This window comes from Myotis davidii, unplaced genomic scaffold (assembly GCF_000327345.1).
Source record: "Myotis davidii unplaced genomic scaffold, ASM32734v1 scaffold190, whole genome shotgun sequence".
NCBI classification, from domain to species: Eukaryota; Metazoa; Chordata; class Mammalia; order Chiroptera; family Vespertilionidae; genus Myotis; species Myotis davidii.
In genome coordinates this window covers 1036185-1061736 of record NW_006283440.1, presented here as the reverse complement: position 1 = coordinate 1061736, position 25552 = coordinate 1036185, and the positions used below count along the sequence as shown (strand labels likewise).

The 25552-nt window shown below is 42.2% G+C and overlaps 1 protein-coding gene across 1 annotated transcript in view; it reads right to left on the bottom strand.

Moving 5' to 3' along the window:
* Nucleotides 1–25552, bottom strand: part of FANCC (Fanconi anemia complementation group C) — a 226354-nt gene that overhangs the window by 71744 nt on the left and 129058 nt on the right. Inside the window, exons 6-7 of the mRNA XM_006753678.2 lie at nucleotides 6894–7007; nucleotides 5926–5990 (exon numbers count right to left, since the gene is read on the bottom strand). Coding sequence (XP_006753741.2) covers nucleotides 5926–5990; nucleotides 6894–7007 — 179 coding nt within the window. The remainder of the gene's footprint in view (nucleotides 1–5925; nucleotides 5991–6893; nucleotides 7008–25552) is intronic.

Genomic DNA, 25552 nt, shown 5'->3' with positions numbered 1-25552 from the left:
GGGGTGGAGGGCTCAGCCTGGCCTGTGCCCTCTCGCAGTCCAGGACCCTCGGGAGATGTCTGCCTGCCAGTTCAGGCCCGCTCCACAGGGAGTTGGCCTAATCTGGCAGGCGGACATCACCCAAGGCGTCCTCAGCACTGCCACGGAGGCAAGAGAGGCTCCTGCCACCACCGAGGCAGTGCTAAGGAGCAGTGAGCCTGGCTTCAGGCTGAGCGGCACTCCCACTGTGGGAGCGCACTGACCACTGGGGGCAGCTCCTGCATTGAGCGTCTGCCCCCTGGTGGTCAGTGTGCGTCATAGTGACCAGTCCTTCCGCTGTTCAGTTGATTTGCATGTTAGCCTTTTATTATATAGGATATCTTCCTGGTAAGTTGATCATTTGTCATTATATAATGCTCTTCTTTGCCTCTTGTAATAATTTTTGATATAAACTATATTTTTTTTAATATAAGCATGGCCATATCTGCTCTCTTGTGCTTGCCATTTGTATGGAATATATCTTTTCATCCATTTACTTTCAGCTTATGTATATCCTGACATCTAAAATGAGTCTTGTAGACAGCAGATGGTTGAACCTTGTTTTTTAGAATCCATTCAGCTATGCTATGCCTTTTGATTGGAGAAATTAATCCATTTACATTCAAGTAATTACTGATAGAGTGGGATTTACTACTGCCATTTCACTGTTTTCTGTATGTCTGGTAGTTATTTTGATCCTTTTTCTCACTCTCGCTGACCTTCCTTTGTCTTTCACTGATTTTTTTAAAATAGTGATATACTTTGATTCTTTTCATTTTCCTTTGTGCAACTTCTGTAGTTTTTTTTTATTTGTTTTGTTTTGTTTTATCATGGGATTTGGTAAGATACCTTGTGGTTATAACAATCTATTTTAAACTGATAACAATTTAAGTTGCCTACAAAAAAACTTATTCTTTATATCTCCTCCCATGTTTTGTGTTATTGATGTCATAAGTTATATGTCTTTATATTTTGTACCCATTCACATAGTTTTAAAGTTATGGTTCTTTTTTATACTTTTATCATTTAAATTTTATTACAGAATTAAAAGTAATTTATGAACCAATATTACGTTATTATAGGATTTTATATTTGCGTATATATTTGTCTTTACCAGAGTTGGGTGCTGGCCCCTATTCATGCTGACCTGAGCCAACCTCCTGTCTATAGCACTCCAGTTCTCTGGTGCTGCAAAAGGCAGCGAGCTCTAACGCTCCACTGTCCAGGCATTGGAAGTGCGGCGGTGCCCTGTCAGTGATCAGAATCAGGCCAGACAAATACTAGTCCCTCAGGCAGCCCCACAAAAGCCAGAAGAACATTGGACACACTCTCTCTTCTCTTTCCCTTACAAGGGAGAAGCCACAAGCTGGACTTTCCCTCCCAATCACACCAAGCTGGGCTGCCTTAGGGGAAGGGCTGTTGTAGTTTATATGACATGGGTTTCTTTCCTGTTTCAACATGGCTATTCTTGACTTTGAGCCTGCCTGGGATATTATGACTTCTAATCAGTTTCTGGAGTTCTCATAAAGGCCCTTTGACCCATATACTATTGTTAAGTCAGTGTTTCTCAGAGTGGGGGGGGGTGTGGAGGAGGAAGCAAGGTCTGGTGCTTCCTATTCTGCTATCCTGCTGATGTCACTCCTGAAGAATTTTTTAAATGTTTATTTTTATGTAGTTTGCCTCATTTGTAATAACCTTATATTTCTTGTTCATTTCCATACTGGAGTGTTTGTCTCTTTATAATTCATTTGCAGGAGGCATTTCTATATTTGTCTGTTATATAGGTTGCAGATATCTTCCAGAGAGAGACAGCGAGAGAGAGAGAGAGAGAGAGAGAGAGTGTTTTAGTTTATTCTCATCTAAGTTTTAAAAAATCATCAACTTGCCCTGGCTGGGTAGCTCAGTTGGTTGGAGCATTGTCCTGTACACCAACAGGTTGCAGGTTCAATTCCCAGTCAGGACACATACCTAGGTTGCAGGTTTAATCCCTGGTGGGGGTGCGTGTGGGAGGCAACTGATCGATGTTTCTCAAATCAATGTTTTGCTCTCTTTCTTCCTCCTCTTCCTCTCTCTCTAAAAATTAATAAAACAAATTTATGATAGCAATTTGTAAAAAAAAAAAAAGTGATATCTTTGAAATGCAATAAAGTGAGTCACAGCAAAAAAAAAATAAAGTATACATTTTGATGAAAAAAATAATAAAAAAATAAAAATTAATAAAGTGTATCATTGGGTGAGGCTAAATAAATAAATAAAACCATGTTTTGAGATTTGGTATAGGGTATACATACAAATTGCCTTCTATTGATTTTTTCAAGTTCCCTTTAATAAATTTTTAAGTTTATTACTCAAAGACCCATTATTCAACATTCACCACAAAGCTAAATCAAAGTCCTTACCTAGTATTTAAATAAATGACTGTAAATGCTTTCCATGCACCCTAGGGATTCATCTGATATTTTTATATATACTTTATATACCACAAAATGCACATATTTAAAATGTACAATCCAAAGATTTTTAATAAATCATTGAGTTGGACAATAATCATCATCTACTTTTAGAACATTTCCATCTTTTGTGTTCATTTGTAGGAAATCCCTGTTTCTACCTCTAGCCACAGGCAACAACATGTATATAGATTTGCATATTCTGGACATTTTATAAAAAAATGGAATCATACAATGTGTGTTCTTTTATGACTGACTTCTTTCACTAAGCATGTTTTTGAGGTTCACACGTGCTGCAGCATGAATCAGTAGCTTGTTCCTTTTCCTTAGGAATAATATTCTATTGTATGCACATAGCATACTTCATTTATCCAATCATAAGTTGATGGATATTTGGGTTGCCTCCACTTTTTGTCTATTATGAACAATGCTGCTATAAACATTTATATACCAGTATTCATGTTCTTGAAATAAGCCATTTGTATACATTTTTTGGTGACATGTATTCCTATCTTTTGCCAGTTTTTAAACTGGGTTATTTGTCTTATTACTGGATTCTTTATATATTCTGAGTTTGAGCCCTTTATCAGATGTGCAATTTCATAATACTTTCTCAGTTTATGACTTGTTTTTTCATTTTTTTCAATGGTGGTAATATATAATTTTTAGTAAAATACCCTAATTTTTATTAAAATAATTAAAAATACCTGTTCCATTGTCAATGGTCCTTTGGATTATTTTTGGTTTTGAACTATTACAACTAAAACAGCTATGAATATTTATACAGAAATATTTGTAAATACCTATGTTTTCACTTGTCATGAGTAAAAACTCAAAAATGGAATTGGTGGGTCATATGGTGAGTTTATGTTTAACTTTATATTAAACTGCCACAGTGTTTACAAAAATGTTTATATTATGCACATTCTCCCAAACAGTTTATGAAAGATCCGGGAATTTCATATCCTTTCCAACATATGCTAATGTGTCTTACATTTTAGTCATTTGAGGGAGTTTATAGATGGTATCACAATTGTTTTTTTTTCAAGTTTAATTTCTTTTATTGCAATAAAACATACATAATAGTTATTATTTTAACCATTTGTAAGTGGTAACCATGCAGTGGCATTAAATACATTCACAAACTGCCGAAACCGGTTTGGCTCAGTGGATAAATACATTCACAAACTGTGTACCCATCACCATAATCTATACCCAAAGCTTTTCCTCATCCCCTCCAAAAACTATGTACCTATTAAACAATCACTTCACTCCCTCTAGACACTTATAACCTACTAGAGACCTGATGCATGAAATTCGTGCAAGGGCCTTGGCCCCCACTGCCGTGGCGGCCACCTCTGCCTCGGCCCCCGCCCGCCACAGCTTTGTCCGAAAGGAAGGACATCCAGTCTAATTAGCATATTATGCTTTTATTATTATAGATAGTCTGCTTTCTGTCACTATTAATTTGCCTATTCTAGGTATCTCATATAAGGGGAATCATACAATATCTATCCTTCTGTGTCTTGCTTCTCTAAGCATGATGTTTTCAAAGTCTATCCATGTTCTTGCATATATACAATTTTTATTCCTTTTTATGGCTGAATAGTATTGTAATGTATTTGTAAACCACATTTTGTTTCTCTGTTCATCTGTTGATAGGCACTTGGGTTACTATAAACTTGGTGTACAGATATCTGAGCCCCTGCTTTCATTTCTTTTGAATATGTACTTAGGAGTAGAATTGTTGGGTCTTATGGTTATTCTGCATTTAACTTTAAAAAAAAAAATATATATATATATATTTTTAATTGATTTCTGAGAGGGGAAGAGAGAGAGATCAATGCTAGAAGAATCACTGACCGGCTCCCTCCTGCATGCCCCACACTGGGTATTCGAGCCCGCAACCTGGACATCCAGGCATGTGCCCTGACTGGAAATGGAACCGTGACCTCCTAGTTCATAGTTCAACAATCAACCACTAAGCCATGTTGGCTGGGCTGTATTTAATTTTTTGTGGAACTGCCAAACTGTTTTCCACAGTGGATGTACTTTTTTCCATTCCCACCTGCAAAACACAAGGGTTCTACCTGCTCTATATTTTCACCAAGATTTGTTAGTTTTCATTTTTGTTTGTTTTTTTAAATTATAGCTATCCTAGTAGGTGTGATATTGTATCCCACTGTGATTTCGTTAGGCATTTCCCTAATAATTACTGATGTTGAGCATCTTTTCATGTGTTTATTGGCCTGTTGTACATATTCCTGGGAGAAATGTCTAGTCAAGTCTCTTGGCCATTTTTTTAAAATTTAATTTTATAATATTGAATTTTAGGAATTCTTTATACATTCTGGGTGTATGATTTCAGATATATGATTTCCAATCTACTCATTCAGTTGGTTGTCTTTTTGCTTTCTTGATAATATCCTATGATTCATAAAACTTCTTAATTTGAATGAAGTCCGAGTTATCTAGCTTTTTTATTGTTGTGCTTTTGATGTCATATCCAAAAAATCACTGCCAAATCCAATGTAATGAATATTTTCTCATGTTTTTGCCTAAGAATTTTATAGTTTACTTTAAGGGTTAGAATCAGGGGTGGGCAAACTTTTTGACTCGAGGGCCACAATGGGTTCTTAAACTGGGCCGGAGGGCCGGAACAAAAGCATGGATGGAGTGTTTGTGTGAACTAATATAAATTCAAAGTAAACATCATTACATAAAAGGGTACGGTCTCTTTTTTTTTTAGTTTTATTCATTTCAAACGGGCCGGATCCTGCCCGCGGGCCGTAGTTTGCCCACGGCTGGGTTAGACGCAAAGGATTTCTAAGTCTGAGAGCAAACACCATACCTGATAGAGCTTTCATTGGCAATAGCTTTACAAAAAATCACAAGGTGCCTTGGTCCCTAGATTCTTTCAGTGAATGACTTGTTAAGAATAAAATGCTCACCAATGAAAACAACTTTGAATTCTTTCTCATACTGAAGAAACATTTATAATGTGATTAACTGCTATTTAATTTGTCTGACTCTTTGATTTGTTTAGTCTAAATTTTGGAATATCGTTTCTTAAAATAGTCATATAAGTCATATGTGCACATCAAGTGTCTGCTGTCTTGTAAACATCCTGGTTGTGTGTGTGTGTAAATGATACACACACATGGAGCTGAGCACTTGTTCTGTGTTCCCTACTGTATATGGAGGGCTTTTTACTCCATGGGAGCATGTGACACATTACACAATTTATTGCCTTATGAAAGTTGAGAACAGGGGTTAAAAAAGAAAGTTTGTAAAATTCACCAATTTTCCATGTATTCAACTAAAATGATCTTTCCACAATGGATATAACTATAACTATAATTATGAACATGCATTTCCTAAGAATTATAACTTTTTCTCTCATAACCAAACATACATTTTGAAACTTGAGAAGAGGGCTGTTTAGTTCCACACCTACCGCCTCTGAGTGTTAAATCCATTAAGATGATTCTCTCTGAGCTCAGACACTAATGATAAAACCATCTGTAAAACAAAATCAGTTGCAGGTTAACTCGCACTGCAAACAGGATGACATCAGTTCTATTTTCCTGGTGTGAGTGGTATTTCCGTTGAGATTCCCTACCCTCTTCCGCCAGCTCTCTCCTTGTACTTTGTCAAAGTGAAAAGAGGCAGCGCCAACTTATTTACTAATAATTTGGATTTTGTGTTTACTGCCTGTTATTCTGAATTCCTACTTAAGCAGATTCCTACTTAAACAACAGACAGACCAGTAATTTCCTAAGAATTAAAACCGAACCCATTAAAAATAAAACCACGTTAGAGTTACTTTATTTTTCTTTCTTAATTTAATCTTTATTTTTTATTCATGTATAAAGCATCCAAAAGACCAGAATAGTTAAATATTGAAAAATCTCCTAACAGTTTTTAGAAGAGCTATGTTAAGATCAAAATTAAAACTTCTTCAATCTAGCTAAAATTAAAGGCAGAAGAATACATAGCTTTAATACTAAGATGTAAATATATAGTAGTATTTACAAGGTTATTACTTTTTTTTTTTTTTGCTTTAGCACAAAATTCCTATCATGCCATTTTAAATACAAAATTTGTCTAACAATGAAAGACTGTATTTACATTGGTTAACGAATTTCTTCTCCTAAAAATCTTTGAGAGGATAAATGAAATGTGTTAAGAGACAGAGAAGTTGGTTGATTTAGAATAACCTCTCCTGGTTTCCTTCTTCTTTCCCATAACCTTCCATCTCACATTTCTTCCTTACATGGCCATAAGTCCGCCCAACGTAAGAAGAGATAAACATAGAAAAGTTAAACATCTCTTCTGGAGAAGTGATATACTTCCACTTATTCTTTTTGCTGGTGATATATTAACCAATGAAAATGTTAATACTAATAAGTTAAAAATACTCACATTTTTTAGCAAACCAGGATAATAATCTGCAGGTGCATACCCAAGACTTTGAGCAAAAAGACCAACTTCTTTTATATCAAATCTGAATGCTGAAAGTATATGAGATAACAACCCCTAAAAACATGAACAGAAAGGGAAAACAGTTCTTAAATGTGAATGCAAGTGGCTCTTATGTTTAATGCCTAGAGTCAGGGTCATTTGTAAATGAGTAATCTTAATGTGCCCTTATATTCAGTTCACTCTGATTTAATGTATAAAGAAGAAATAGCCCAGCCAGTGTGGCTCAGTTCGATTTCCGGTCAGGGCACTTGCCTGGGTTGCGGGCTCAATCCCCAGTAGGGGGCGTGCTGAAGGCAGCCAATCAATGGTTCTCTCTCATCATTGATGTTTCTCTCTCCCTCTCCCTTCCTCTCTGAAATCAATAAAAATATTCATAAAAAGAAGAAATAAGTTAGTAATACAATTATTAAATTCAAAGTCAATTTAAACAAATGTTAACAGTGAAACAAAAATATATAAAGAACAGTACTTTAACCATATTGAGAATGTAATCTTTATTGGTTTTAAATTCAGCAAAATATTTTTATCAGAATAGATGATAATCAAATGACAAAAAAACACATTAATCACTAGGGAAAGGAAAGATTATGTGAAAAATAGTGCAGAGAAAACTTTGAAAAAATTAGATTCCTACCTAATGCTACTCATCAAAATATACTTGAATTTAACATAAATTCAAGAGGTCAATGTAAAAATGAAATGAAATAATAAACAAGAAGAAAATATAAGTGCTTTTCACATGTCTAAGTGGGGAAGAACTTTGTAAACTGAATATCAAGGAAGCAAATAATTGATTATTCTAAGTAAAAATAAAACCTTTTGTTTTTCATAAATTAAGTATAAACCAGGAATACTGACTACAAATAATTCAGATCATATGTAATCAAAGTAATACCCAAAATATCAAATGACAAACACTGAGTATAAAATGAGTATAAACAGATAATTCATAAGAGAAAATACAAATGCCCAAGAAACACATGATTAAAATGCTCACCCTCATAATCAAAATGGGTAAATTTAAATATCAACATACCAACATTTACTTTTTCACTTAACAAATTAAAGGTTTTACAGATATGAATACCTAATTAATACTAATCTGGGTTCTCGGAAACATTACTCAGGGTGAGCCATGGGAAGAATATAAATGAGCATCCACGCATCAGTGCTCCTGTGGCACACTGAGGCACCCACAGAGAGCGGAGCAGGTGTAACAGTCTACAGTACACCCTCAAGCTTGGACTGCCAGGGCTATGTCTGCCCAGAGGTTGGTAACCTGAACAAAGACGCCTTATAGATTGATAGATGCCTGCCTTACAGAAGGCAACTTGAGGCAATATGATAAGGCTTTAAAAGCATTCAAAACTTTTAATATATCTGGCTTACATTTAAGGAAATAAATCCCAATATGACAATGGGACTATGCTCAAAGATGTTCATTACAGTGCTATTTCTCATTAGTGATGTCCAACAGCAGGGAATGATTAATTTACAGTGTCTCACACAGCGGCTCATTGTATAAGCCATTAAAATGTTTATGAAAAATTTATAACAGCATTTTAAATGTTTATAGTATCATGTTAAATGAAGAAAGATGTAAAATTTTATACACAGAAAAGATCACATCAATATAAAAATAATCCATACATGAGAATGAAAAAATAATGAAAGTATCACCAAATGTTAACAGTCTCTAGGGTGGTGCTATATATTCTTTCTTCTTTCTACTTTAATATACTTTCCACTTTCCTATATGTGAATGTACTGCTTTTATAATCAAGAACAAATAATTCTTTTTGAAAAAGTGTTGTATTTGAAAACATTTTTTTACAACAAAAGAAACTTTACTTAAAAATACAGACATGGGTGCTTGAAAAAGCTCTTTAGTTAACTGTGTATATAAATGAAAAAAGTAATAACATTAATATAACAGACCTAAACATGAATACACTGGCTAAACAAATGGACTTAAAATGGAAACGAATCTTAAAACTCTGCTATTTTCTGGAGGAATATTTACCTTCTGTTTTTCTTATTCTTTACAAGTAAGACAGATTAAATACTACGAATATGAAGTTTCTTATATTAATGACAGACTTTACAAACAGCCAACATGACGAATGTCACCTGCGTTTTCTGTTTAACTCCACACCGACGCCCAGAGCCAGGCTCTGGGTCCTCAGGTCCCCAGCATCAGCTCTCCGGCCCCACCCAGGCCAAGGCCGCCCTCACAATGAGGAGACCCTTAGAGAGAACCGCTTCTACCGCCACATTCTTTATTAGTCAAAGGCAGGGAAGCACTGAGAAAGGGAGAGAGAGAAGTAAAATGCTATTACATAGGAAACATTTTTCTTCCCTTTCCCCCTGAAACCTTGTGGTCACAATACTGAGGACAGGCTCCTGGTCACCGTTCTTGCTGCCTTTTCCAGGGGAAACTCGATCCCCAGAGAGGGCACTCACTGCTTAATGCTCTTAAGTCTAAGGCTTCTGACAAAAGGGAGGGGCAGGAGGTCTAGGCCAGGCCAGGCCAGGATCCACCAAAGAGAAAGACAGAAACCACCCCCTCCAGGAGAGGCAGCCGGGCGGACAGAGGCGGGGACACCTGGATGAGCCGGCGCAGGCCTGGATTGAAGACACTGTGTCTTCTGCCAGAGACAGCACTCAGGCTGAGAACTGGGACTGATGGGACATTCTCTTCTTTAACAGCTTTATTGAGATATAACTCATATACCATAAAATTCTCCCATTTTAAAGTGTACAGCCCAGTGGTTTTCAGTATATTCCCAGGGAAATAGTCATTTTACATTTTTTAAATCCTGCACTACATTTTATGAGTACACTAGAAGCCCGGTGCAAGAATTCGAGCACGGGTGGGGTCCCCCTGGGTGGCCTGTAGGGATTGGGCCAAAAGCCACAGTCCAACGCTGCCTGCAGCTCCTACCTGCCGCTCCCGCTCATCCGGGCTCCACTGTGCCTGCCGTGGGCTCCCGCCCAATCAGTGGCGATCCAGAGAGGCTTGCGCTGCCACAGCAGTGCTCGCCAGCCATGAGCCCTGCGTCTGGCGCCCTCCCAAGGGGAGTGGCCTGTGGGATCGGGCTGAAACCAACTCTCCAACATCCCCCAAGGAGTCCCAGATTGTGAGAGGGCGCAGGTCAGGCTGAGGGACCCCATTAGGGCTCCAGGGCATGTCCAGCCCATCTTGCTCAGGCCCGATTGGCCAGACCTCAGCAGCAAGCTAACCTACCAGTTGCAGCATCTGCTCCCTGGTGGTCAGGGCACGTTATAGTGAGTGGTTGAGCAGCCTTAGCATATCATTAGCATATTACGCCTTTCATTGGTTGTTCTGCCTTTCAGTCTATTTGCATAGTACCCTTTTATATAGGATATTACAAGATAAAACAAATATGTGCATATAAATGTGTGAGCTCACACACAAATAGGCATGCAGACAGTCACATTGAGGGAAGAGCCCAGGGCGAGCAGCACTAATGTGTCCTGGACTCCTTTCAATTTTATCATAAACTATTTCACAATGATGTAAAATAAACTGAAAATGCTGCCCCCCCCCCCCATTAACCGTAATCATGCAATGGAAACACCCAGGAGACCTCTGTGCCGCCTCTCCCTCTCCCCACAATCCTGAGGAGTCTCCGGGAGGAAGGGTCCACTGCAGACCTGGCATGCACCCTCCCGTGTGGATTGCGGTACTTCCTCCATGAGCTCAGAATCGCTCAGTAGCCTCAAAACAGGGCTCCAGGCAACATTACCGAGGAACACAGGTTCAAACTGCTGTCCCCAAAAGAGATCCCGTCCACTGTTTTCAAATTAGCAAAGATCACAGCAAGTTAACAAAGCAGCTTTGCGATAGTACTACTCAGTGAAGATATTATGATTCAAGTTTCCTGCAGATATACATTTCCATGTAAAACATAACTTACAAAGAATGCATCCACAGGAGAGGGAGAAAAACAGGACGTTTACAGCGTTAACGTGAACTTATGAAGTCTAAGATAATGCAGAGGCTCCTGGTTAGCATGGGAAAGGCTGGATGGAAGCCACTGCATGTTAACTGTCCTTTTTTCCTTCCAGTTCAAAGATGTCCTTTATGAAAACGGAGAGCAAACAGGAGCTGACGACAGCCCAGGAGAGTCCATCGCTCAGTTATTTTCAAACACCAAGTGCAGTCTGGGTGAGAGCAAGCAGTGTGGTGAGGGCGGCAAAGCCAGGAGAGGTAAATGGCAGGCAGGGGTCATCCTTTGCGGGCGGGGCTTCCTGGAGGACTTGCCTAGTTTACCACAGCAGGAAGCACAGGTGGTGCACTCAGCAAGGGGCACTGGGCCTGACCCGTGTGGGGGGCAAGGCAGGTGTTGTGGTCAAGGGAAGACCAGCCAGGCCTCGCCTGCCATATGCCACACATCCATGTGTAGGTACCCACACCAGACCAGGCAGGGGAGGGAGGAGGCTGAGCCTGATTTGAAAACTTGGCGGCCAGGAGCTCAGTCGGGGTAGTTTGGGTCATTCTGATGCTAGATGGAGGGGGGACGGAACTGGAAGTGATTAGCCTTCTGCCACCAGACTTTTGGCATTCTATTTAAAAACAACAACAACAACAAACAAACATTTAAAGCTGTGCAGGAAGCTGTTCAAAGAAAGTTACAAATAGCAACTCATTTAATCCCCACAGCCTATAGCAGTGATGGCGAACCTATGACACACGTGTCAGAGGTGACACGCGAACTCATTTTTTTTGGTTGATTTTTCTTTGTTAAATGGCATTTAAATATATAAAATAAATATCAAAAATATAAGTTTTGTTTTACCATGGTTGCAAATATCAAAAAATTTCTATATGTGACACGGCACCAGAGTTAAGTTAGGATTTTTCAAAATGCTGACACGCCGAGCTCAAAAGGTTCGCCATCACTGGCCTATAGGGTAGGTACTATTATAGAATCTGTTAGATGAGCAAACTGGCACACACAGAGCTTAGTAACATGCCCAAGGCTGGTTACTCTAAACCACCTTAAAAGGAACCTCCCTGCATCCTCTCTGCAGGAGGCAGCTGGAATCCTTGTTTTGATTTGTTTTATTAAACAATGCAAATCTAATTGGTCCTCAGCTGAAGGCCCTTTGGGGGCCCTTTAAGGCTCCCAATTATTCTTAGATGAAGCCCAAACTAGTTCCCAAAGCCCTACCTGGGGCTGACTTTCCCTGTGTGAGGCCCCTGAGGGCCACAGGTCTTCAGCCACTCAGGGCTTCAGTCTGGTCTAGTCCCTCTGCAGGGAGAGCTCTCAGCCCCTGCATCCCCGTGAGTGTGGCTGCTTGAGGGAATTCTAATAGTTATGACTACTAAAATTTATTGAGTGCTCATTATTGTGTGAAGCATTGTGCTAAGCTTCCTAAGTATGACACCTCCCTTAAAAGTCAGTTTTTAATAAAATTCAATTAAGCAAAGTTTCAATTAAGCCACCTATAAAAGATGGCTGCATCATAATGTACATGATTGACCCTTAATAAATTAAAGCACAGAGGACTACAGACTCAGCTGGGATGAAAGTAGTGTAGTGTGTGTACAATAGGCGGACCAGGGTCAGTTAAGGTTGTGGGTCTAAAGGAAAACCATGCCAAAGCTTTCGCCCGAGCCTCCAAGAGGCACTCACGTCCTGTGCCTTGGGACCTGTACAAGCGGTGGAGGCTTCCCACAACTGCATGGATTACTTTGGTAGCCATGCCAGTGAAAGCTAAAAAAAAAAATCCCCAAACCTAGGACATTCAACAGATTCAGAAGGCGTGATGAGGGAGTGTAAATAATTTCTGAGTAATGTTTAAAATAGCCATAAACAGGTCCCCAGAGAGTAGCCACTCACCTGCATGAGACAAGCTGACTGTAACACTTAAGGTCTTGGAAACATAAAAATAACTTAATTGGGAGACGTGTCCTGGCCCAAATTTCCAAATGATATTGTTAGAAACTGATTTTTTAAACATTACATATTACAAAAATTAGTTCCCCAGCCCACCTCCTGCCCTGTTAAAAAACAACCAACCTCCACTATAATGCTCAGTGTCGGCAGGGAGGGGGTGAGGGGACAATCTTGCTGCTGGGAGCTCACATTTGTGAAGCTTTTCTAGGAACTCACTTATGACATGTAGCCAAAGCATGAAAAATGGTATCCTTTTATTCAGTAGTTTTATTTCCAATAATACATCCTAAGGAAAGATTTAATTCATAGCAGCATTACTTGTAACAGTGAAAAACTAGAAGAACTAAAGTACCCAACAACATTGGACTGGTTGAATTCATTATGGTTTATCCAACAGTGTGAATCATGTAAAAAAAAAAACATTTAATAACACAGGAAAATATAATGCAACATTAGTTTGAAACATAAGGTGTAAAACTATATGGTCCATGTGATTTTAATTTTGTATGCACAAAAAATACTGGGAATAAACTTTACGAATAGTTAGCATATATTATTTCGAGGAGTAATTTAAAATGTCTTCTTCAAAATACCTGTATTTCCAAAGTTACAATTACTATATCTTACTTTTATCATAAAATAATGTTTTGTAAAATGAAATGACTTACTTTAATTTATGAATCCCCCCCATTCCCCACATAATTCCCTAAAACAAATTGCTATGGAGGGCCATACGAGTTTTATCCCTGGATAAAATAAGCATGGGCCCTAGGAAAGAACATAGTGAGACTTGGCTACAGTTAGATAATTTCAAAACAGACACCTTAAACTTTAGACCTCCAAATCTCTCTTTTAAAGTAAACTTAAAGGGGGAGAGGAGGTAGGAAGAGGTGGAGGAAGGTATGGGGTGACAAGTGGGGATGGGAGACTTGAATTGGGGATGGGAGACTGCAGACACACAACACAGTGTACAGATGATGTGTTCTGGAACTGCTCACCTGCAACCTGTATAATTTTGTTAACCAATGTCACCTTAATAAAATTCAATAAAAAGGAAACAAACAAACAAAAAAAACCCCTTAAAAATTGATAAGCACTTAGTGCCAATAATAACATTTTTACTGCCATCTAGTGGCAAACAGTCTAAACACAAACCCATTAAATATTCTGTAGGTATTGGCTTTTGGACAAAAATTAATTCCTACAGTCATATAATAGATTTTATGTTAAATGCTGACAGAACAAACTTGGAGACACTCTTCTTCAATTCCCTCACTTTACTGATGAGAAACTGGGGTTCTGAATATATGAATCAATAACTACAAAAAGCAAGTAGGTGTAAATGAACTTCAAGGGCATAAAGAAACATGCAAATATATCACCCTGGCTTGTGATCTAAAATCCTTCAAGGATGGAAAGGTGCGGGAACCAATACAACTATATATAAAACATTTTAAGCCTAGTTTTGATTCATGTAGGAATTTTGAGAACTCTGCTAATGGTTGAAAAGTCATTTAAAAATGCTTCTACCGTGAAGGTGAACTTTCAAGGAGAGGTCTTAAATCAGGGGAAATCCACTGCCTTGCTTTCATGTGTTCTTTTTTGTCCTCGCCTCACCATATCTACTCCATCTTGTACCAGCAGCACATTCACAGGCGTTTAGGAAAGCGGAGCAGGGAGGCGGCTGTGGTTTGGCACAGGGTCTGGGTGTGGAATAAAGGCTGTGCTTTTGCTCAGGCAAAGGACTAGGAGAGCCAAACTGTGGTCAATATTCTTGAACTGAGACTGAGCACATATTTTGTGCTTCTCCAAACAATTTCTTCAGCTAATCATTAAAGTCCTTTAGAATTGCCACCACTTTGGTCTCTAATGCACCTACCTCTTTATACATAACTAGAGGCCCAGTGCATGAAATTCGTGCGGGGGGTGGGGGAGTCCCCTCAGCCCAGCCTGCCCCCTCTCACAGTCTGGGAGCCCTCAGGGGATGTCCTACTGACAACTTAGGCCTCCCTCTGTGGTAGGCAACCGGGCTGATCAGGGGAAGGCGCCACCCCCATCGCCCCACTGCTACTGCCACAGCCAGCTGCTGCAGCCACCAAGGTGTTTTCATCAACACAGACTCCGGTCCCTTCACCACGAAAAAATGACAACTTTCTTTAGGCATTTTCAAGATGTCTCTTCCATAGGATATGACATTTCTTTCTTTCTTATTTTTTAATCTTCACATGAGGATATTTTCCCATTGATTTTTAGAGAGCGTGGAAGAAAGAGGGAAAGACAGAGAGAAACATCAATGTGAGAGGCACACTTCAATTGGTTGCCTCCTGCATGAGCCCTGACCTGGGCCCCAGCCAAGGAGGAGCCTGCAACCTAGGTACATGCCCTTGGTCAGAATCGAACCCAGAACCCCTGTGGGTTTGTGTCTCCGCTCGGGCCCCAGCATCCTAGCGATGTGACCACGGGGCTGGGGCTGGGGGCCAGCCCCCTGCGGATTTTTCTCTCTGGCTCCGGGCTTGGGCCACCCTGTCTGTTATTCTCTCAGGCTCTGGGCCCATGCCAGGCCCCTCCTCCTGAGCTGATCATGACCGTTATGGTGTCCTGGCTTAATTTGCATATATAGATATAGATATAGATATAGATATAGATATAGATATAGATATAGATATAGATATAGATGGCGACGTTGTTTGTAAACAAGATTGCTTGTTCATTCATTCAACCAACATGAGTTGATCTGTATTTAAGCTATTGGAGCAAGAACCCCTACAATATGATGAAGGGAGATAGTGATGGAAACAGCCATAATGTAAGATAGAATGTAGTAAGTGCTATGAGGGGGTAAGACAATCACTGTGAAAGCAGAGAAAGTAATGATTAATTCCAACTGTAGGGTTTCAGAGTGCTTCCAAGGATGACTTCTGAGCTGACTCTGACAGCTAGACAAGGAGAGAAAAAGTGAGAGAAGCAAGTACAGAAAAGAGAAAAGGACTGTGTGCCTGATGTTGGCTGGATGGACAGAGAAAACAGACTGAGAGGCAGGAGGGAGAGGCAGTGGGAAAGGGGCCATAGTGGTCAAGCAAAGGCATGGAAAATGCTCCTGTCGCCCAACTACTCCCAGCCTTTACTGGACTGGATGAACAAGGTACAGAACATACATACAGTGGAACACTGGCTGGCCTAAGCACAGCCTGCTTCTACAGGCCTTCAGCCCACCATCAAACTCGCCCAGTCCTTCCCTCTGAGCCTGTGATTTGGTGATATCAGACTCCCTGGTAGTCACCTAATCCATTTTCTCTATCCCTTTCTCACCCCCATACTATTCCACCTTTCCCCAGAAATCCAACAACCCCTCCCATCTCTAGCTGCCAAAATTACACCTATCTTTCAAAATCCATCTTTCTCCAAGTCTCCTGTTCAGTTCCCAACGGGATGAGATGAGATAGTGTTCTCCTGAGATCTCTATGGCATCCTATTTGTATTTCTCTAACAGTACCTTCCAACGTCTGCCACGTACTTTAGTTACAAGTCTCATCATTCTACTTATTAGCCCACAGGCTCTCCAAGCAAGGGAGTGTCTTTAGAGCAACTGTGAAGTAGCCCATGGCATTTCACATAATAGGTGTTCAATAAACACTAGACAGTCGAGCTCAACAGAATGGTTGCTCGTTTATAGTTATTAAACAACATAATTACTGCAGATTCCTTTGTGGCCTTGTTATAGTATAAAATGATAAATTTTCCTTTTCACAATTTGCTTTCTTAAGTTTCAATCCATAAAATACCCACAGAATACTGGAAAAAATGACATTACTATGTACTATTATTTCAAAGAGTTTTACTTAATTTGGTAAATCTGACTGGAACCTGGCAACTGATTTGGATGTAATTTCACTGAACAATATGTGCTTCGGGGCTACTCAGCCTGTGCCGACATATGGGGACACGACAAAATCAGAGCACTCAGAAGGACAAGAGCAGCAGTGGCAAGAACCATCTTGCTGACGGGATGCTGGAAAATTACAGTCTCAGCTATACATACGAGTAAATACAATCAGACTTGGTGTACCTAAATAAAAATTATAATACATACTAGTGGCCTGGTACACAAATTTGTGCACACTGAAAGGAAATTAATTAGAAGAAATATTTTAATATCATTATTCGCCTTTTCTCTATAATAGAAGGTCAACCAAATTCATGATTGACAATGACAGATCGAAACACGCAGGGGGACTGGTGACAGCGAGAGCTTTATACTAGTGTATATGGATAAGCTTGCTGAATTAGACCTGCTTTCTGATGTAGCTAAATTTTTTCCACTCCAGGGAAGCACCCCAACTTCTCTGTCAGGTAATTGTCAGCAACACAGCAATAAATATCAACACGAAGCAGATTATTATTGTAGATCATGCAGGGAGGACAAAGGGTAAAATATTTAACTGTGCGCATGGAGGTGAAGTTGCCGATGCCTGCTTTCCCGTCAGCCTGAGACCCCGAGCAGCCAAGGATGAGCTAGGTATCTCAATGGCCAGCCAGCCAGCCTGGTTCTCCTGCCACCCATCCCCGGTTCCCCCGTCCGCCATCACTGATCCATTGGAGCCTGTGGACAGGGGAAGGGGGGGGGGGGACCACGAGGTCAGCTGTTCCGCCTGCTCGCCAGTCCCCAGCCCCACCTCACCGCCACCCACCCGCTTCCCTGTGGTTCCTCATTTGCCTGCGGGCAAGGGTCAGGGGTGAGGGAGGTGGGGGAGGGGAGGGACCGAGAGGTGGTCAATGCACCTCATGGCGACTGGTCGAGTGGTCATTCTGGTCATTCTGCTTATAGTCCCTGGCCTTTTATTATATAGGATAGATTTCCACATTTAAAAAATTTTCCTGCAAATCTGAATAGCAAAACTGAATAGTTCAATTCAATTTATTCAATTATTTTTGGCCAAAAAATGTAATCCTTGGACACATGTTTAATCTTCTCTTCCCCAAGCGCCACAGAAATAAGTACATGGTCTATTCATCCTTGGTCACCAGAAATGCTACCATGTTGAATATGTGGCAGGTTCTTTTACCATGTAAAATACTTGCACCCAAACACTGAATTAGTGACTTCCCTTTTTATGCTCCCATTGCGTTTTTTTTATACATTCAGTAAAGCATTTATGTTACTATCCTGAAATTATTTACTTAAGCAATATTAAAATTTCCAAATTAATTAAATCACCAGCAAGTGATTTACATTTTTCTAAATAACAAATTTTCTTAACAACAAATCTTAAATTATCATTTCCCCCTACCAACATAGTAAGAAATGGTTAGACTTTTTTAAGAAATGAAAACAGACTTAGGCTTATTTCCTTCAAACACAAAATGGCAGTCTAAATAAATGAACGGAAACAATGCTATGGAAACAAATAATGCTAAATTCCAACCTGGAACTGAACAACTTGTTTCTAACAGCTACCAATCGTGCTCCTTAGTCTTATTAGGGCATAACAGGGTCAATCTAATAGATGTGCAATTACCGCAGTTCCTTTTATTTCAATCCAATATATAAACTATTAACTGATTTCCAATTTTACAAACTCTGTATCTACTTAGCTAAAGTGGACAAAGTTTAACTCAGTAAACAATTTACCACTGAAGGAAAAGTAACCATATAAAACATGCATTGAAAAACATTATTCCCCACCCTGGCCGGTGTGGCTCAGTTGGTTGACTATCGTCCCATGCACCAAAAGGTCACCAGTTTGATTCCGGGTCAGGGCACATACCCAGTCTGTGGGTTTGATCCCCGGGGGGTTGGGGTACATGCAGGAGGCAATTGATTGATGTTTTTCTCTCTCCCTCCCTCTACCATCCTCTCTCTAAAACAATAAAAATATTTTAAAAAATAAACATTTCCCCCAATTACGTGGTTAGAAAACAAGATTCAGTAAGTGGTTAGTCATTGATTATTTTGCTACTTTCATTGGCCACATTGAGATGTCTAAGAGTTCAAATATGATTTCAAATCCGGGAAGAAGTCAGAGTATAAATGTTTTTTTCCTGAGAAAACTTGAAATCCCATCATTTAAAACAAATGGATTTAATGCTGAACACTCTAAGGTAAAGGGGAGTGCTGAGAAAATGTATTGATCAAGGCCCATTATGGGGCTGCTGAAATACCCTTAAGATAAGTAGGTTCAAACCAATAGTTTTCCCAGTCTCGGCACTATAACATTTGGGGCCTGATGATTCTTTGGTGGGGGACTGCCCTGTGCACTCCTGGTCTCTACCCATCAGATAGAGTAACAACCCCTCCAAGTTGTGAGGACCAAAAATGTCTCCAGACAGTGCCAAGTCCCCGAAGAGCAAAGCAGTCCTGGCCAAGAAGCTCTGGTTTAGACACATACCTGCTTCTGAAAGTTAGTTTGGGTTATAGTTTTGCCTCTGGTATAAAGGTGAGTATTGGCAATATAAAGACTTTTGTGACTGATATGGAAGTAATTCCAGGAGACAGTATTATGTGAAGAAATTAAGTTGCAGAAAAATACATCCTACATAATTCCAGTGTAATGCTGTTTAGACTGTTTAATATTTTTGTGTGTGAGACTACATTTAAAGTATTAATTGTATAATTTAAAAAAATAAAGGAAAAGAAAGAAAAAAGGTCATGGAACTTTAAAGTTAAACAGACTCTGATTTGAGTCCTACCTACATGACCTTGGGGTAAAATTTTAATAGTGTTAGGCCTCCCAGTTCCCTCTTCTATAAAATCCTATATAACAAAAGGCTAATATGCAAATTGTCCCCACAGGTGGGAGTTTGACTGACCCAGAGTTAGATGTGCACTGACCACCAGGGGGCGGCACGAAGCATGGCAGGCAGCAGCGACGCAGTGCTGGCAGCAGGCGGCAGTGGAAGTGCTGCCGGCCCCAATGGGCCCTGACAAGAACAGGACCACAAGGGGATGGTGGAGCAGGTGAGCAGCAAGTGGGTGGCGCCAGGCCAAGGAGGGTTAGAGCGGGGGCCCCGATTACCCCGCTGGTAGCCCCACAGATCGACACTCATTGCTGGCCAGGCCTAGGGACCCTACCCGTGCATGAATTTCGTGCACCGGGCCTTGAGTGTAGATATAAAATTGATTCATAGGTTTGTTACAAAATTAAGTGAAGCCCATCTGTGGGAAGTACCCAGTACGGTGTGTTGGGAGCTCGAAGCACCTCCTTGATCATCAGTAGCTGCTATGTCTAAGTCTCAGTTTGGGTAAGGATGGAATACCATCTGAAAGCCAGGTGACCCTGTTCCTGGGCTCTATGTACCTTTAACCTTCCCACTCTTCACTGTCCTGGTTGAGGTTCATTGCCTGCTCTCTGAATCATCACCAATGCCTGGTCTCCCATACACTTATCTGACAGTGAGGGTATCATCTCTAGGTTTATCATAATCAAATAACAGGTATAAAGAGACGAGGAGGGGCAATGCTGAAAAACTGGGTCACCTACCTTAGTGTTTCTCCTGGCGTGATGTGGAGACACCTAAATCTGAATTATTGGGGTTCTTCTTACCTTGCAGACCCTCTGCTGAATCAAAGCCTCTGAGCGTGAGACCTAGAATCTGTTTTTCCACCAGGACTACCACCCACCTCCCTGCACTGTGAAGTTTGAAGGTCACCACCTTAGCACCTGACCATGGCCCAAACACTATGTATATTTATCTCCTGTGTACTGGGGAAAAAAGAGAGAACAGAGAGAAGCCCAGGTCATTCTGAAACCTCACTACCTTTGCTGGAGCTAATCCTTCCTCTGGTCCCAAATCGATTGTCACCGTGGTCCAGACAAGCCTAGACCACCCTGTGCAGTAGGATCACTCAAGGTGCTAAGATAGAACGCTTCCAGAGGAAACATCCCATGACGTGAGTCCTGTCACTCAGTGGAGAAAATCACTTCCAGTCACTAAGCTCCAGTTTCTAAACGATCTTTAAAATGAAGAAAATAATGCCCCATGGTTAGGAGGTCTGGAAGAAACCATGTATGGAAATCACCTGGCTAGAGAGCTGGCTCAGAGCAGGTGCCAAGTAAATCTTAATTCCCAGGGCTCAGTGCCAGGGCTGCCCCAGTTTCTCTGAGATAGGCCCAATGTCCAGAAGCTACCTTAGGAGGAGAGAGATGCATTCTGATTCATACTTCTATTTGCCTGCAAGTCAAACATTACAATTGCTTATACTAAACTTAAATATTTAAAATTTTCCCCAAATTAGGACATGATCTCCACTTTATCTCCAGAAGGCCTATTTCTCAGGAAGACAGATGTGTCACTGTGGCCACGGCATCAGCATGCATGCAAGCTGGCATCTTCCATACAGTCCTCTCCATAAAAATTCCCCTTGGCTCTTGCCTCTGCCTCCCATCGTGACTTCATATTAACGCCCCCCACCCCCCCGCCACACACACACACACCGCCCGGCACTGGCTCTGCTTCCGGGGTCAGGCCATCAGCAGGAGGAACCACGGCTCGGAGCTCTCACTCTCAGTCAGCCCCATGAAGGTCAGGCTTCCTGGAAGGCGGAAATTCCTGCCCAGGGAAAGGTGAACAGTTTTTATTTGTAGGTATTATTCCTGTCCATACCCTAAAATCTTCATAATCAATCAACTTACTTCCCTGGAATTACTGTTACCTGGCAGTCTAAAACAAACAAGTGTTTGGGTCTGTTTTCTCTATAGATATCTCTTTGCTTCCTACTTATTTCCACTCCCGCAGTTTCCTGTTTCCTTGTATTTTTATGTCCCCCTTACATCCCTCAACTAATAACCCTTCCCATGTGACCTGGGACCTTGTCTCCTGCCCTAAAGCCTAATTCATCCTAATCTTTTTCTCACTTCACTTTGGATACGTGGAATTATGTTATGATATACTTCCACAATTTTAAAAAGTAGTATTTCAAAAACACCTCTGGCGGAGGCGTCAGGCCTGGGCAAGGGGCCGATCAGGTGATCGGAGGGTGATGGGGGTCTACGCCTCTGGCCGAGGCATCAGGCCTGGGCAAGGGGCAGAGCCAGCAATCGGAGGGGTCTGGGGGTCCCCTGCCCAGGCCTGATGCCTGGGCCAGAGGCGTCAGGCCTGGGCAAGGGGCCGATCCTGTGATTGGAGGGTGATGGGGGTCAATGCCTGAGGGCTCCCAGTATGTGAGAGGGGGCAGGCTTGGCTGAGGGACCCCCCCACCCCCACACACCCAGTGCACAAATTTCATGCACCGGGCCCCTAGTCCTATCTAATAAAAGAGAAACATGGTTATTGGCGTACGACCGCTACCCTTCCCATTGGCTAATCAGGGCAATATGCAAATTAACTGGCAGCCAAGATGGCAGCCGGCAGCCAGGCAGCTTGAAACTAACATGAGGCTTGCTTGCTTCAGGCCTCTAAACTGCAAGTCTCAGCAACTATGTAACAAATACCGCTGGACTTCAGCCAGCAGGATTGCAATATTGTAAGCAAAGGCCAGAAACCTACTTTCAGCAGTGGAGGCCTCAGAGCTGGAGCCAAGCATCAAAGCTAAAGCTGGCCCAGAATAAAAAGAAAAAAAAGAAAAAAAGGAATGGTTGGGAGCTTCAGTCACCCCCAGCCTGAAAACAGCCCTCAGCCCCTCACCCAGACTGGCCAGGCACCCCAGTGGCGACCCCCACCCTGAAGGGTGTGTGACCAGCTGCAAACAGCCATCATCCCCTCACCCAGGCTGGCCAGGCACCCCAGTGGGGACCCCAACCCTGATCCAGGACACCCTTCAGGGCAAACCAGCCGGCACCCATCCGTGCACCAGGCCTCTATTCTATATAGTAAAAGGGTAATATGCCTCCCAGCACAAGAATCAGTGGAGCCGCGAGGCCTCCTGGCACCGGGATCAGCAGAGCCACAAGGCCTCCCGGCACCGGGATCAGTGTGACAGAGGGCAGCGCCCAAAACCCCTGATCGCACTGCGGCTCTGTGTGTGACAGGGGGCAGGGCCACAACCTCCCTATCCACCCTGCTCTGTGCATGACAGGGGGCGATGCCCCAACTCCCCAGTTGGCCCTGCTCTGAGCCCGACCAGGGGCTCCACCTAGGGATTGGGCCTGCCCTCTGCCACCCGGGAGCAGGCCTAAGCCAGCAGGTCGTTATCTCCCGAGGGGTCCCAGACTGCGAGAGGGCACAGGCCGGTCTGAGGGACCCCCCTGCCCCCCGAGTGCACAAATTTTTGTGCACCGGGCCTCTAGTCCTAGATAATAAAAGGCTACTATGCAAATCAACAGAACAGCAGAACAACCAGTACCTATGACATGCACTTACCACCAGGGGGCAGACACTCAACGCAGGAGCTGCCCCCTGGTCGTCAGTGTGCTCCCACAGGAGGAGCACTGCTCAGCCAGAAGCCCTGAGCTGGGCTCAGGGCTGGTGAGCGTAGTGGTGGTGGCAGGAGCCTCCCCTGCCTCCGTGGCAGCGCTAAGGATGTCCTACTGAAGGCTTACGGGGAGCGGGCCTAAGCTGTCAGTCAGACATTCCCCAAGGGCTCCCAGACTGTGAGAGGGCACAGGCCAGGCTGAGGGAACCCCCCTGAGTGCACAAATTTCATGCACTGGGTCTCGAGTCTACAATAAAAACCTAAGTGGCCTGGCATTTTTAGAGCCCTTTTTACTATAAAATAAACACGCAGAAATCTGGAGAACTGCAGTGGTGAAGTCTGTGAGCGAGAAGGAAGGCTGCTCATTCACAGAACTGCCCAACACCCATTGTTTACATAGCCTATTCCCTGAGCAGGATGCTGACATAACACAATTCACAAAATTTCCAAACACAGGTCCAATCATAACAAAGTCTGCAATTTTTACTTTGCTTACAGAACCTCTTGCTTGCTCACTCATTAGTTCCAGCAGAGGAGAGGGGGACAGAGTTGGTTTTCCAAAATCAAAGGGCTTTAGAAAATAAGCTTGAACTGAACAGCAGTATGAGGGATTCAAACAATGCTGCTGAAACATATCTAGAATCATGTAATACACAAAGACACAGGTAAACAGACCTAGAAACGTATGCTTTACAAAATACACTCACTAAGCAGGCCATGTGTTTGACAAATACTTTGCCAAACGTAAATGATCATTCCTTTGCAAGCACCTCTGGCGACTCCCCTGCTTGCGCCCATTCTAAGGTGCTGTACGACGCGCCTTATAAAACCGGACCCTTGCAATCTAACTGTGCACTTCTCCTCACCATTGCCCATGCAGCTGACACTGTGGAGAGCATCGGACACAGCAGCCGGTCTCTTTGGCTCTGCTTTCATGACCCTGATCCTGGGATGGGCTCAGCACTGCCTCACACCCCTCCCATGCTTCCCTAGTCAACTCGCTTGGCAACTTCCTGAGCAATTATTCCATTCTTCTCTCTCACCACATCACTGCCCCTTCCCCACGACTCCTGGCTAAGGACCTGGTCTCATATATTGTTGACTAAACAGCAATTAGTAGAAACTCTCTCATCTCATCACCAACCAGTTTACACAGCTACGCACACACCACACACACCGCTGTTTTCCGTCTTCCTTCCTGATGGAAGAAGTGTCTGCACCTATAAAGTGAAGTTACCACGTGGGTTCTCACAACATCTCCTCCCATTTGTCAGTGACCCAGCTCTCCCTGGCACCCTCACTGGGTTACCCACGTTAGTTTACAAACATGCTCTAAGATCTCCCTAACAAAAAATGTCCTCCTCCATCCTGCACCTCTCCTTCTAGTTATTGCCTTTTCTTTGCTCTCTATCTCACAGTGTCCTGAGAAAGTCATCTCAACTTGCCTTCTCTACTTCCCCACTTCACATTCATTTTTTAAAAAATTTATCTTTATTTTTTAAAATATTACAGAAGTCTCCTCTGTCTCTCCCCATCCCTTCCACATGATCTCACTCATATGTGTAATCTAATGAACAAAATAGATTCAGAGACACAGAATCATGGAACAGACTGAAGAATTTCAGAGAGAAGGCAGGAGGGGGTGTAAGGAGGGGAAGTGGGTAGGGGGAGATTAACCAGGAAATTTATATGCATATATGCAAGCCCAGGGACACAGACAATAGGCTTGAAAGGGATGGGTGCTGGGTGGGAGGGGCTAATAGTGGAGGGGCTCCCCCAGGCCTACCGCACTGTTATCTGTGTCCATGGGTTATGTATATACATGCATATACGTTCTTCTCCTCTATGGCTTCTTTCCTACCAATGCACTCATCAGAATCCATGATGCAAACCCAGGGATCCGCCTCTGCCCCCTCACCGCTCACCCCCCAGCAGTACCTGGTGTTGATTTTTCTCAGGGTCAACACCTGGCACACCCCCTTCATGCACAGGCGCCACACACCCTGGCGCTGGGTGGCGCACAACCCGTGCGGGTGCACATGGTGTCCTGACTATTTGAAACATCTGTCTCAGCGGATGGCACATAACGTGTTTCTCCCTGATTGGTCTAATTTGCTGGTCCTCTCTCCTCCACCTGATTTTTAAACATTGGAATCTGAGTTCAGTGATCCCCCAGCAGATCTTTCCTAATTCCAAGGTTTTTACATACCATCTACTGCTGACGTCTTCTGCATCTTCTGTCATAGCCTAAATCCACTTTTGGTCTAACTGCTGACAGCTTTCACGTCCTACAGCTCCCCCTCAACCCGCCCCCTGAATCAATC